At 38.7% G+C, this 15,596-nt stretch overlaps 1 protein-coding gene across 2 annotated transcripts in view; it reads right to left on the bottom strand.

Moving 5' to 3' along the window:
• Positions 1-15,596, bottom strand: part of C2CD3 (C2 domain containing 3 centriole elongation regulator) — a 118,836-nt gene that overhangs the window by 68,585 nt on the left and 34,655 nt on the right. For both annotated transcript variants that reach the window (XM_040258805.1, XM_040258806.1), the window contains exons 12-14: positions 10,210-10,328; positions 5,671-5,793; positions 836-1,333 (exon numbers count right to left, since the gene is read on the bottom strand). In XM_040258805.1, coding sequence (XP_040114739.1) covers positions 836-1,333; positions 5,671-5,793; positions 10,210-10,328 — 740 coding nt within the window. The remainder of the gene's footprint in view (positions 1-835; positions 1,334-5,670; positions 5,794-10,209; positions 10,329-15,596) is intronic.

A 15,596-nucleotide genomic window follows, 5' to 3' on the forward strand; every position in this document is an offset into this window, starting at 1 on the left:
ATTTGCCAGAGGACATGTTAGATGCCAAGAGGAAAGGGCTCGAGAGATCTAGGTGGTGACGACCGGAAGGGAGCTAGACACAGAGATCTGGAACCAGAAGGACATGCCTGGCCTACAAAGAAGTGTGGATTTGGAAGTCATCTTCACACACATGAAGCTATGGGAGTAGATGAGGCGACTACGGGGAAAAGAGGGTTGGTCTGGAGAATGCTAAGCATAAAGTAACGAACAGGGATACTAATAATTAGAAGTAGGAGAGACGGAGAAGTGCTGGGGTCACAGTCCTTCTCCTAGGGTTCCTACTAGCTCAAGGACTGGAGAAGAACAGCTGTTGAGTCAGAAGGGAAATGAGAGGAGAGAACCACAAAAATCAAGGGAGGAAACAATTTAAGCAATAGCATCAAAATCTATTGAGAAATCAAGTAAGATGAGTATTTAAATCAGCGGAGGAATAAATGAGTCTAAGGAAAAATAAAGAATAAGAGACTAGAAACAGAAAAGAAAAAAGTTTAACTGATCTAAGTCCTAGAGGAAACAAAGAAATAGAACTCAGAATTCAGGCAAAAGAAATAGCAGGAAACCATATCAACAGAACAGAAAGAAAGAAAGACACAAAATGTTTCAAAATGTTGGCAATGTCTTTGCTTCCTCCCATCCAATAGTGGGATTGGATCTGCACACCAGATAATGATAAAAGTACCCACCCCCCCAAGTCTGAACATTCTCTGTTTCCTTTACAATGTAATTGTGATCTGGGAAACATACCTCTCTTCCCTTCCCAACTCCCATCTTCATCCTTAATGCATATGGAACATTAAGACATGTACAAAGTTACCTGAGAAAAATTAAAGACTGGTTTTGTTGTGCCCCATGCAATGACAGATCTGGTGACTTCTTCTGTGCTGAAGAGTTTGCAGTTTAAATAAACATTGCTTGATGGTTGTTTCTCAGATTCTCCAGTAACGAAATCTTTTCCATCTGGCACCATCAATAGCACAAGCAATAGCAAAGCACTCTCTTTTGTTGACCCATTCATCTCATTTACCAAATCATGAGAGGCTGGCGCTGCCATGAAGGTTGAAGAATTTGGTATAAAAGGGCTAGGTGACTTTGGGGTGGGGAGCATCAAATTCTGCATTTTCTTTACAGTTTCTTCATAAATTTGATTTAGGGTCTGCGGATTTTTGGTACAAGTAACATCTTGAACAGTTTCTGGCAGTGTCTTATCTGGATTTGTAAGAGCACTAAGTGTTGGGGTGTGTTGGGTGTTGCTACTCAACTCTGTATTGATACCAGTGACATCCTTGTTATCTAAAACAAGCTCCACAGTTACCTAGAAAACATAAAAGGAAGAAAATTAATAGGGATATCTTCTAGAATTGGAATCAGAATTTTGGAGCTAGAAGCAGCATCAGATTGTTAGGATATAAATTAATGCATACTCAAATATCACAACAGTAGGAACACTAATAGACTGCCTTACCTTACCAGGATTAAGAAAAGCAGATAATTCATCAATAACACAAGATGAGCCTACATCATCATCTTGTGCCAGAAAATAAGGGAAATGCTCAAAAAAGAATGGAGACATACTGTAAGGACAGAATTCAGTTGAAGGGGCTCCCACTGGACAAAAATATGGGACAATTTGAGTTTCAAAATGAATAATAATAGTAGTGGGTTATAAGCTTTTGAATAATGTCAGAATCCATCAGTCCATATGACTATCAACAAATAAGGAGAAGGGACAACTCTTCTGTATAGAATGCCAATTAATAAATGCACGGGGTGGGGGGGGTGGAGTTAATGGTGAAGTTAGAAAATCACATCCTTTCAATTATCATAGTAATAAGTCATTCAGATAAACCCCAAATGGAGGACACTGTACAAAGTAACTGGCTTTACTTTTTTTTAAAACACAATTAAGATTTATACAATTTTCACATAATAGTAGGATACAAATTCTCTTCAAGTTCCCACAGACTATAAATTAGGAGACACTGGAACATATCCAGGGACATAAAACAAGGTGCAAAAATGTCATGGTTTAAAGGTACTGAAATCAAACAGGGTCTGTTCTCTTAGCACTGTGGAATTATATTAGAAATCAATATTAAAAGATATCTGAGAATAAGCCACATATTTTCAAGTGTAATGTGACATTTACCAAGAGAGATCTTTGACTTAGGCATCAAAAATCTCATCAAAGGTAATGAAGTATCTTTATTATTGGAAAAAAAAAAAACCCAAAAACTTTTCAGAGAGTGATTGCAGAAAAGAAAGCATTTAAATGAGAAATTAATAATAAAATGAGAAATTATTATTAACAATACTTTAAACAAAAGCCCATGTATTTGGAAATGAAATGTCCACTTTTAAATGCTGGGTGTATCTAACAAGCCATAACAAGGAAAATCAGATGGCCTTACTTTCAGAAACAGTACAGTACTGAAAGACAAAGAAGGGCAGCACAACTGTTCCAGACGAAAGGAGATGAGAGAGATACAACATTTAAATGTAACAGAGGTTTGGTTCTTAAGTCTGAAATACAAACCCAAGTAGTATTTCTAACACAGTTTTACTTATTAATGACTGTTAATGGCCTATAATCAAACCCTACCTATTTGCTATGCAAATAAGACCATTATGTAAATTGAGGTTAATTAATTGTTTAAAGGTTCTTCCCTTCTTCAGAATCAGCTACCCTATTATCTTGTTTCATGTAAGACATGCAGGCTTTCTTACTTATCATATGAAAAAAGGTAATAAGCAAAATTTAATTCATTATAAATAAATAAATGTAACAGATGATCCTGGACTGGAAAAAAATGCTACAAAGGGAAGTATTGGTACAGTTGGTGAAATCTGAGTATGACCTATAGATAGAATATAGTATTGCTGTTAAACTGATCTTCATCACTGTACAGTATTATGTATGATGCTGCCATTGTTATTAGGAAGTGAAGTGAAGGTCGCTCAGTTGTGTCTGACTCCTTACAGCTCCATGGACTATATATACAGTCCACAGAATTCTCTAGCCCAGAATACCGGAGTGGGTAGCCATTCGCTTCTCCAAGGGATCTTCCCAACCCAGGGATCCAACCCAGGGGATCTCACTGCAGGAGGATTCTTCACCAGCTGAGCCACCAGGGAAACCCAAGAATAACAGTTTTCCTAATTGTTATGAGGAAAAACAACACAGAATTCAAGGAGAAAGGTTTAATGTCTGTAACACAGTCTCAAATAGTTCAGAAAGAAATTGTGTATGTGTACAGAAACAGAGACTGGGGAAGGAGACAAAAAAAGAGAGAGAAGAGGTGGATAATTATAAAGCAAATATGAAGAATAATTGCTGAGTTCAGGTAATAAGGGTATATGAATTCCCGGTACTATTTTTTGCAATTTTTGTCTAAGTTTGAAGTTATTTTTCAAAGTTTAAAAATGTTAAAAAGTAAAAAAGGATGTGGGATAAATGCTGAATGAAAATGGTCACTATTTTATGAGACTGAATTACTAGAGATAATGGGGACTTGTACCTTTTATTAGAAATCCACAGCAAAATTCTTTTGCTCTATTGAATATAGACTGCAATCTATCTAGAACAGTACTTCTCTCAACAAAGAGAAACAATTTCTAGTCCATCAATTCTATTTATTACTCCCTTCTGATTACAAACCTTAGAGTTCAGAATGGACTAGGAAAGCAAAAAAAATAAGACTTTGGTAGGGGAAGAATAATATGATATTCATTTTTTTCAATGATAAGTGAAACAAGTCTCTAAACGTTATTTATTACTAAGAAGGCCAGAAAGAGGTCAGAGAGGGCTTCCAAGGAGAAGAAGCACGAAAATCAAGAAAAGAAGCATGAATGCATAAACCAGCATGAACACCTTGGCAATTCTTTACATAGTTTGACATGGCTATTAGTAGGGAAGCTGCAAGAGAGATAGCTGCAGTGGTCTGGGGTCATACGATGGGCCCTTTTATCCTTTGGGTGATAAGGAGTCATGGAAATGTTTTAAGCATGGCTGTGATGATTTCAAAAGCCCACCAGGACAACAGGACAGAGCTATATTGAAGCCACACATTCAAATTCTTCCACCTAATGGGAATGTAAATTGGTGTAGCCACTGTGGAAAACTGTATGGAGGTGTCTCAAAAAACTAAAAATAGAACTATCATATGATCCAGCAATTTCCCTCATGGATACACAGATGAAAGAAACAAAAACACTAATCTGAAAAAATACACCCACCTCAATGCTACAAGCATAATTTACAATTACCAAGCTATGGATGAAGCCTAAGTATCCAACACAGATGAATGAATAATAAAGATGTTGTATATATAATGGAATACTACTCAATCATAAAAAAGAACAAAAATCTTGCCATTTGCAAAAACATGGGTGGTCCTGGAGGGTATTATGCTAAGGGAAGTAAGTCAGACAGAGAAAGACAAATATTGTATAACTTATATGTGGACTCTAAAAACGCAACAAACTTCTGAATATAACAACAACAAAAAACAAACTCACAGATGCAGAGAACAAATTAGTGGTGGGGAAAGAGATGCGGCAAGAACAAAACAGAGGCAGCAGATTAAGAGGCACAAACTATTATGTACAATGTAAACTAAGCAACAAGGATATATTGTGCAGTTCAGGGAATATACTCAATATTTTATAGTAATTATAAATGGAATATAACTTTTAAAAAGCATGAATCACTATACTGTAAACCCATAGCTTATATTGCACATCAACTATATTTCAATTAAAGAAATGATTAGGGTAAGCTCTAAAAAAAAATTTCTTTCACCTAAGAAACTGATGCTTCTGAATAAACGGAAAGAACTCTCACTATGATGAATTACATTCAGCATCGAGGCACAAACTCAGTCACTTCTCTCCTTGTTCACTGCCACTTCTCTAATCCTAACCACCAGTGCTTTTCTCTCTGGATGCAACTGATTCACTCTTTTCCCTCCAGTACCCGACAAGACTCTCCACGGGGCCATCTTTTAAAATGTCAATCAGGTATTTCATGTTTGTTTCAATGTTCTTCCTGGTTCTTAGGATAAAATTGAGACTTTTATTCTTACTACAAAGCTCTGAACAATACAACTCCTGCCTGTCTAGCCAATCTCCCATTTGGATCACTGTCCTGTGGCAACATTCTGTCCCCTGATGAAGTCAGCCCATTCTCACTTTAGGGTCTTCGCATGTGCCATTCTTTTATCTGGAATGATCTTCCTCATGCTTTTAACTTGGTGGTCTCTTCCTCTCATTCTTCAATTATCACCTAAATGTCACCTCCTTGGAGACATCTTTCCATCTCCTATTTCCTCCTAGGTACTTACAATCATATGTGTGTGCATGCTAAGTTGCTTCAGTTGCGTTCGACTCTTTGCAACCTCATGGATTGTGGTCTGCCAGGCTCCTCTGTCCATGAGATTCTCCAGGCAAGAATACTGGAGGGGGTTGCCATGCCCTCCTCCAGGGTATCACCTAGCACACCCTTTAGCTTCTTCACAGAACTTGTGTTATCCTATTTTAACATAAGCTGCAAAAGTTAAGATGCTGATCTTCTCGTTCACTGAGACATTCTCAGACCAGGCCAATAACACATGCTCCATAAATGCTTGACTCCCTGAATGTGTATCTACCTACCTTGATGGGGCCAAGAGGAGTCTGACCATTCTCCTGTTGTACTGGAAGCTGGTCACTGAAAGAAAGTAGCTCAGACTGAATGACAGTTCGTAAAGGAAGTGATGCAGAACCAATGACTTCTGGCTGAGAAAAGAGGGAAAGAAAAAGTTTAGGTTAAATTAAAAAGGAGCCACAGGGACTAAAAAAGACAACATATGATGACTTATAAAGGAATCCATCCTTTATGAAGTCAATCAGTTCAGATCAGTTCAGTCACTCAGTCGTGTCCGACTCTTTGTGACCCTATAAACAGCAGCACGACAGGCCTCCCTGTCCATCACCAACTTCAAGAGTCCACTCAAACCCATGTCCATTGAGTCGGTGATGCCATCCAACCATCTCACCCTGTGTCGTCCCCTTCTCCTCCTGCCCTCAATCTTTCCCAGCATCAGGGTCTTTTCAAATGAGTCAGCTCTTTGCATCAGGTAGCCAAAGTACTGGAGTTTCAGCTTCAGCATCAGTCCTTCCAATGAACACCCAGGACTGATCTCCTTTAGGATGGACTGGTTGGATCTCCTTGCAGTCCAAGGGACTTACAAGAGTCTTCTCCAACACCACAGTTCAAAAGCATCAACTCTTCGACGCTCAGCTTTCCTTATAGTCCAATTTTCACATCCATACATGACCACTGAAACCATAGCCTTGATTAGACAGACCTTTATTGACAAAGTAATGTCTCTGCTTTTTAATACGCTGTCTAGGTTGGTCATAACTTTACTTCCAAGGAGTAAGTGTCTTTTAATTTCATGGCTGCAATCACCATCTGCAGTGATTTTGGAGCCCAGAAAAATAAAGTAAGCCACTGTTTTCATTGTTTCCCCACCTATTTGCCATGAAGTGATGGGTCCAGATGTCATGATCTTAGTTTTCTGAATGTTGAGCTTTAAATCAACTTTTTCACTCTCCTCTTTCACTTTCATCAAGAGGTTCTTTAGTTCCTCTTCACTTTCTGCCATAAGGGTGGTGTCATCTGCATATCTGAGGTTACTGATATTTCTCCCGGCAATCTTGACTCCAGCTTGTGCTTTATCCAGTCCAGCATTTCTCATGATGTACTCTGCATATAAGTTAAATAAGCAGGGTGACAATATACAGCCTTGACGTACTCCTTTTCCTATTTGGAACCGGTCTGTTGTTCCATGACCTGCATATACGTTTCTCAAGAGGCAAGTCAGGTGGTCTGGTATTCCCATCCCTTGAAGAATTTTCCACAGTTTATTGTGGTCCATGCACTCTAAGGCTTTGGCATAGTCAATAAAGCAGAAATAGATGTTTTTTCTGGAACTCTCTTGCTTTTTCAATGATCCAGCAGATGTTGGCAATTTGATCTTTGGTTCCTCTGCCTTTTCAAAAACCAGCTTGAACATCTGGAAGTTCACGGTTCACGTATTGCTGAAGCCTGGCTTGGAGAATTTTGAGCATTACTTTACTAGCATGTGAAATGAGTGCAACTGTGTGGTAGTTTGAGCATTCCTTGGCATTGCCTTTCTTTGGGATTGGAATAAAAATTGACCTTTTCCAGTCCTGTGGCCACTGCTGATTTCCAAATTTGCTGGCATATTGAGTGCAGCACTTTCACAGCATCATCTTTCAGGATTTGAAATAGCTCAACTGGAATGCCATCACCTTCACTAGCTTTTGTAGTGATGCTTCCTAAGGCCCACTTGACTTCACATTCCAGGATGTCTGGCTCTAGGTGAGTGATCACATCATCGTGATTATCTGGATCATGAAGATCTTTTTTGTACAGTTCTTCTGTGTATTTTTGCAACCCCTTCTTAATATCTTCTTCCGTTAGGTCCCTACCATTTCTGTCCTTTTTTGAGCCCATGTTTGCATGAAATATTCCCTTGGTATCTCTAATTTTCTTGAAGAGATCTCTGTCTTTCCCATTCTATCGTCTTCCTCTATTTCTTTGCACTGATTGCTGAGGAAGGCTTTCTTATCTTTCCTTGCTATGCTTTGGAATTCTGCATTCAAATGGGTATATCTTTCCTTTTCTCCTTTGCTTTTCATGTCCTTCCTTTTCACAGCCATTTGTAAGGCCTCTTCGGACAGCCATTTTGCTTTTTTGCATTTCTTTTTCTTGGGGATGGTCTTGATTCCTGTGTCCTGTACAATGTCATGAACCTCCATCCATAGTTCATCAAGCACTCTATCAGATCTAGTCCCTTAAATCTATTTCTCACTTCCACTGTTGAGTCATAAGGGATTTGATTTAGGTCACACCTGAATGGTCTACTGGTTTTCTCCACTTTCTTCAATTTCAGTCTGAAATTGGCAATGAGGAGTTCATGATCTGAGCCACAGTCAGCTCTAGGTCTTGTTTTTGCTGACTGTATAGAGCTTCTCCATCTTTGGCTGCAAAGAGTATAATCAATCTGATTTGTGTTGACCATCTAGTGATGTCCATGTGTAGTCTTCTCTTGTGTTGTTGGAAGAGGGTGTTTGTTATGAACAGTGCGTTCTCTTGGCAGAACTCTATTAGCCTTTGCCCTGCTTCATTCTTTACTCCAAGGCCATATTTGTCTATTACTCCAGGTGTTTCTTCACTTCCTACTTTTGCATTCCAGTCCCCAATAGCTTAATTGTTTGACTGAAGCAGCTCTAAAGTGGGAGCCCATATTCTGCCATTGTGGTCTCCCTTTTGGGTTTCACTACTTCTCCGTAAAAGATTAGAGAGCATTTCAGGAGTCAGAAAGAAGTTAGGAGATATTTTTTTTCTGTTTTTAAGAGTTAGTTCTTACAAAAAATGTTTAACTTCAGTCTTAAAAAGTGCAATTAAGATGACACAAATGTTTGCCATTAAAACCCTATAAAATATACCCAATACTGTCAAGGTTATGGAGAAACAGAGGCTGTCATGTGTCTGAAGTTGGGAATATAAACTGGCAGCATTATTTCTGAAAGCAAATTTAGCAAAAAATATAAAAACCTTTTAATATTCATATTCTTTGGCCCAGTTTCTTCACTTCTGGAAATTTATGCTGAAGAAATAACAATACTTGGTAATTTTATATGCAATGTGTATTTTAAAAGTTACAATGAGAAATGATTAAATGTTCAATAATCAGGAATTATTCATTATACCACATTCCTAGAATAGAATACATAGCTGTTAAATGATTTTTACTAAAATTTGAAATAATATGAACAATTTTTGTTATGTTTATGAGAAACAGGGTATTAAGTTATATACATATAGTAAAACCTCCACATATTTATAAAATTATGTGGAAGAATAAATATGTATTTTTGGAAAAAATGAATAAAAATGCTTAAGACAATGTTAAATTAAAAAAAGGATAAAAGTTGCATATAAAATTATCCTAATACTGTCAAAGATTTATACATATATTGTACTCATTCAAAGAAGATAAAAATGACATACATAAACATTAACAGCTATTTCTTGGTGATGAAATTATAGATGATTTTTGTGTTTTAAAAATATTTTTCTATTAAAAACATAATTCTTTTATAATTAGAAAAAGCTATTTACTACTGATTCAATGTAAATATACTGAAATGCTTATAGAGGCTGTCTTGAGGTTGTTAAATTATGTTTTTTTCTCTCCTCCTATTTTGCTGTATTTTCCAAAATGAACCTGTATTATTTAAATCCCCTGAAAATACAAAGAAAAAGAAAATAAGGTGCATTCCTCATGCTAACCATACCAAAGTGGTCAAATGTTATAAAAACTACTCTTTTAACTAAAGGAAGTGAAAACTGCTCATAATTATTGATTTTTGTTGTACCAACTGCAAATGGATTTTATAAAGCTGGAATTAGCTGATAAAACTGCTACCCACAATATATTATTTTGGATATGGGGTGGATATCTTATATATTCTGTCTGAAAAAAGAAAGTAGAGCCTCAAATTAAGGCTACTATTCTGTATCAATCCAAATAGTCAACTCTCCACAGGAGGGGGCACAGCAAAGAGCTTAAGAACTTAGGATCTATAAAGACTTGGGACAGAGTCCTGGCTTTGTCTTTTATTAGCTTTATTATTAGGGTGATCTTAGACCTAAGTTATTTCATTAAAGATGATGATGAAAGTCGCTCAGTTGTGTCCAACTCTCTGCGACCCCATGGACTATAGATATATAGTCCATGGAATTCTCCAGGCCAGAATACTGGAGTGGGTAGCCTTTCCCTTCTCCAGGGGATCTTCCCAAGCCAGGGATCAAACCCAGGTCTTCCACATTGTAGGCGGATTCTTTACCAGCTCAGCCACAACGGAAGCCCAAATTGAAGATAACAGGTACCTAATTCAGACCTGTTTTAATGATTAAATTTGATAGTATCCATGCAGAGTCTTTAGCATAATATCTAGCTTATTTAAACAAATCTAAAATTAGACAATAATTCATAAGTATTACTACTGTTTGAGCCTGGAAAAATTTCTAGTTTAAGATACGAGCGTAATTTTAAGTATGCTCCAAATCCTGGCGTGACTAAATGGTAAGGCAAAAGTCATAATCACTTGAAGTACCTTTTTCTGTGGAGCTTTCTTTGTGTAAATTTGGAAAGTAAGATTGGAATTCCACCAGTGTTTGATCATTGGGCCACCAAACTGTACTGGAAACACAGATCTCTGCTGGAATTTCACCACTGTAAGAAGAACCAGACACATAAGCACATGTCATACCATCCAACTGGAGCCATTTCATCAATTCATGCCTTGATACCACCCACCTCTCTTTCAAATCTAACTAAAATCTCTTTTAGGAATCCAGTCAGTGTAATTGCATGGAAGTGTTAGGGTTACAGGACTTTGTTCCTCCCGCTGTGATCAGTCACATCAAGCAGTCAGCTGAGAAGCTGTGGAGAAGGGAGCCATGGAGCCCTGGCAGTGGTCCTGGCCCACGTTTCAGTGCTCTATCGGCAGACCAGTGCTCCTTAACTGAGATGGCGGCTTTGTGACCATGGTCTCGCGGTGCTCAATGGGAATGCAGAACATTAGTTATGCTTGGAAAGAACTTAAAGAGCAACTGGATGAAGATATTGATTCCAAAGTGAAGGGAAAGGTCTTTCTCAAAGGAAAGCAGGGTGTTTGCTTTGATATCCCTACTGCATTAGAAACAGAAGTACAGGAAAAGTGGCATGATTCACGGTGCTGGCAGCTTTCTGTGACCATGGAGCAACCAGAGCTGGAAGGACCATGGGAAGGATATTACAACTTCTGAGGACAGAGAGAAGGCAATTGAGGCATCAGAGGACAGTGTGAGGCTAACCGAGGGGTCAGGGAACAGCGGAAAAGAAGTAGAAGCTTCAGAGGACAGCGAGCAGGAGGTGGCTACACAAGTGACAGATTCCAGAACAAAAGCCGGAAGCAGTTTTAATAAAGCATTCAGACAATACTTGGAAGTAGAGGATTTATTTGGCAAAAACAGAACAATGTTGAGCAACATGGAACTGAACATTATTTTTCATACAAAGTTAAAAGCACATTGTATTTCCTTCCTGACCACTTTCCCAGTCCCCATCTCTTCAAGAGACATAAGCTTTGTCTAAATTATTTCATATGATTGATGACAGCCATTTATAACTTTATTGCTATTTCTATCTCGGGTATTACTTTGGAAAAGGGTTAGAGATTCATTACATATTCTAATGTATTGTCTACAGATTATAAAGTAAAGTCAAGGATATATCAGAGAAGGAAATGGCAACCCACTCCAGTACTCTTGCCTGGAAAATCCCATGGATGGAGGAGCCTGGTAGGCTATAGTCCATGGGGTCGCTAAGAGTCAGACACGACTGAGCAGCTTCCCTTTCACTTTTCACTTTGGCAACCCACTCCAGGGTTCTTGCCTGGAGAATCCCAGGGACGGAGAAGCCTGATGAGCTGCCATCTATGGGGTAGCACAGAGTCGGACATGACTGACGTGACTTAGCAGCAGCAGCAACAGCAAGGATATATCTGCTGATACTTAAAATTTTTTTTATTGTAAGTAATTGTTTTACAGAATTTTGTTGTTTTCTATCAAATCTCAATGTGAATCAGCCATTTTAAGTTGACCTGTCTTTATACTTAGAAATGTCTCTTAATAGTAGACTTCTCTGGTGGCTCAGATGGTAAAGAAATCTGCCTGCAATGCAGTAGATCCATGTTCGATCCCCAGATTGGGAATATTCCCTGGAGAAGGAAATGCAACCCACTCCAGTATTCTCTCCTGGAGAATTCCATGGATAGAGGAGCCTGGCGGGCTAAGTCCATGGGCCACAAAGACTTGGACACAACTGAGCGACTATCCCTATAAAACTGAAATAACAAAGACAAAGAGAAAACCCTGAGTACAGTACAGAGAAGATAAGGAGGGCTACGTTGCTCTGCTTTGCTATGAGAAATAAACAGTGTCATGCATATGAGCACTGGATGTGTAAAGAGACATACCATACACTTCACTGGGTGTAAGGTATGGCTTAGTGTTTTAAAAGACAAGTTGATAGGTAGTATAATGAAAGAAGGGAGATGGCTGGACAATGAGGGATAAATGAAGAGAAGAACTGAATCAAAAGCTATAATAATGAAAATGAGTTTATTTTCTGACTGAAGACTAGGGGACTCCTCTTGTCACACTTGGACAAGTATGATGTTTGTTTGCAGTGCTGGGCAGAATGGAGTCTGTTTTTTACACAGAAAGGAAAAGGTTTCTGCTGTAATAGCAAGTGTAAATGGGATAAAATGATGGTAGTATCTGAGTCTGTGCTCCCTGCTATGGGGCTTTAATAGGTTTTTAAAAACAGGAATGAGGGGTAGAATCATTTGATATATGAGTAAGTTCTATTATTTACTAATGAACTGCTTCAGCCACAATTTATCACTTGTAAAATGATCTTCCAGTTCATTCACTTCTAGACCCTTAAAATGGATCTGAAGAAGTCACACAAAAATGCCCAGATACAGGGAATCCACTATCTCTAATATTCATTCAAACAGCCCATTTGATCTACTGATCTCTATCCTTGCCATCTTAATTCTTGACTCTATTTACTTCTCTTAGTACTCATGGACAGAATCTGGGCCTTGTTATTTGGATCCATCCATAGGAACTGTTAACAAAAGGTCTGGTTCCAGCAAGCCCACACTCACTAAAGCAGTTTCCCTGCTTCTTCCACCATGGAAAGAGAAGTAAGACAACACCTACACCTCACTGGTGTGCTGAGAGGATCAACTGAGGTAACAGATAAAAGAGCACTTTAAAACATTAAAACACTATGAAACCTTTAAAACACTATAAAATCTCTTTTACAAAAAGAACTCTATATCAACCTGGTGCTACTTGGATTTCTCCTTACTACTTAAGTATGTCTTGGCACTATTATTTTATTTCTTATATAATTCTATTTCTTAAGCTCATTATTATTTTAAACTAAAGGTGAGTTAAGGCAATAATGGAAGAAGAAATTCTTGTAAAGAAACTGCTAGCAATATCCCTAAAAGACTTTTTTTAAAAGACCTGAAGGAGATACTGAAAATATCTTGTCCATTGCATGTCATTATTGAGAGGGGCCCACAGGTGGAAACGCCATTGCATTCAGGGCCACAGAATTAAGTGTCTGGTATAACCAGAGCTAGAACTCTTCCAATTCTTGACTTGATGCTTATTCCATATGTCCCATATTATCCTTCTCAGAATGACAAAAGGAAAACTCAGTCTCTGTGGCCAACAATAATAATGCATGAGAAACAATACAGATTAAGTGAACACAATTTGAAATCAAAAAAGTTCTAGGTGCAAATTCTAGTTCAACCATAAATCAGTTGTATTATTTTAGCCAAGTTATTTGATTTATGTCTTAGCTTCCTTTTTCCTCATCTATCTTAATGTGTTTTAAAGGACCACATGATTAATGTATGTAAAACATTGATAATATAGTGCCCCCAAATGTAAACTACTATTCAGTTCAGTCTCTCAGTTGTGTCCGACTCTTTGCAATCCCATGAATCACAGCACGCCAGGCCTCCCTGTCCATCACCAACTCCTGGAGTTCACTCAAACTCATGTCCATCAAGTCGGTGATGCCATCCAGCCATCTCATCCTCTGTCGTCCCCATCTCCTCCTGCCCCCAATCCCTCCCAGCATGAGTCTTTTCCAATGACTCAACTCTTCGCATGAGGTGGCCAAAGTACTGGAGTTTCAGCTTCAGCATCAGTCTTTCCAATGAACACCCAGGACTGATCTCCTTTAGGATGGACTGGTTGGCTCTCCTTGCAGTCCAAGGGACTCTCAAGAGTCTTCTCCAACACCACAGTTCAAAAGCATCAATTCTTCGGCGCTCAGCTTTCTTCACAGTCCAACTCTCACATCCACACATGACCACAGGAAAAACCATAGCCTTGACTAGATGGACCTTTGTGGGCAAAGTAATGTCTCTGCTTATCAACATGCTATCTAGGTTGGTCATAACTTTCCTTCCAAGGAGTAAGAGTCTGTTCATTTCATGGCTGCAAACACCATCTTCAGTGATTTTGGAGCCCCCCCAAAATAAAGTCTAACACCGTTTCCACCGTTTCCCCATCTATTTCCCATGAAGTGATGGGACCAGATGCCATGATCTTCATTTTCTGAATGTTGAGCTTTAAGCCAACTTTTTCACTCTCCTCTTTCACTTTCATCAAGAGGCTTTTTAGTTCTTTGCTTTCTGCCATAGGGTGGTGTCATCTGCATATCTCAGGTTATTGATATTTCTTCCAGCAATCTTGATGCCAGCTTGTGCTTCTTCCAGCCCAGCATCTCTCATGATGTACTCTGCATATAAGTTAAATAAGCAGGGTGACAATATACAGCCTTGACGTACTCCTTTTCCTATTTGGAACCAGTCTGTTGTTCCATATCCAATTCTAACTGTTGCTTCCTGACCTGCATATAGGTTTCTCAGGAGGCAGGTCAGATGGTCTGGTATTCCCATCTCTTTCAGAATTTTCCACAGTTTATTGTGGTCCACGCACTCAAAGGCTTTGGCATAGTTAATAAAATAGAAATAGAAATAGATGTTTTTCTGGACCTCTCTTGCCTTTTCCATGATCCAGCGGATGTTGGCAATTTGATCTCTGGTTCCTCTGCCTTTTCTAAAACCAGCTTGAACATCTGGAAGTTCACGGTTCACGTATTGCTGAAGCCTGGCTTGGAGAATTTTGAGCATTACTTTACTAGCATGTGAGATGAGTGCAACTGTGCAGTAGTTTGAGCATTCTTTGGCATTGCCTTTATTTGGGATTGGAATGAAAACTGACCTTTTCCAGTCCCGTGGCCACTGCTGAGTTTTCCAAATTTGCTGGCATATTGAGTGCAGCACTTTGACAGCATCATCTTTCAGGATTTGAAATAGCTCAACTGGAATTCCATCACCTCCACTAGCTTTGTTCGTAGTGATGCTTTCTAAGGCCCACTTGACTTCGCATTCCAGGATGTTTGGCTCTAGGTGAGTGCTCACACCATCATGATTATCTGGTTTGTGAAGCGCTTTTTTGAACAGTTCTTCTGTGTATTCTTGCCACCTCTTCTTAATATCTTCTGCTTCTGTTAGGTCCATACCATTTCTGTCCTTTATTGAGCCCATCTTTGCAAGAAACGTTCCCTTGGTATCTCTAATTTTCTTGAGATCTCTAGTCTTTCCCATTCTGTTGTCTTCCTCTATTTCTTTGCATTGATCACTGAGGAAGGCTTTCTTATCTCTCCTTGCTATTCTTTGGAACTCTGCATTCAGATGCTTATATCTTTCCTTTTCTCCTTTGCTTTTTGCTCCTCTTCTTTTCACAGCTATTTTTAAGGCCTCCTCAGACAGCCATTTTGCTTTTTTGCATTTCTTTTCCATGGGGATGTTCTTGATCCCTGTCTCCTACAGAATGTCATGAACCTCTGTCCATAGTT

This window comes from Oryx dammah, unplaced genomic scaffold, assembly GCF_014754425.2.
Source record: "Oryx dammah isolate SB20612 unplaced genomic scaffold, SCBI_Odam_1.1 HiC_scaffold_17, whole genome shotgun sequence".
Lineage (NCBI taxonomy): Eukaryota > Metazoa > Chordata > Mammalia > Artiodactyla > Bovidae > Oryx > Oryx dammah.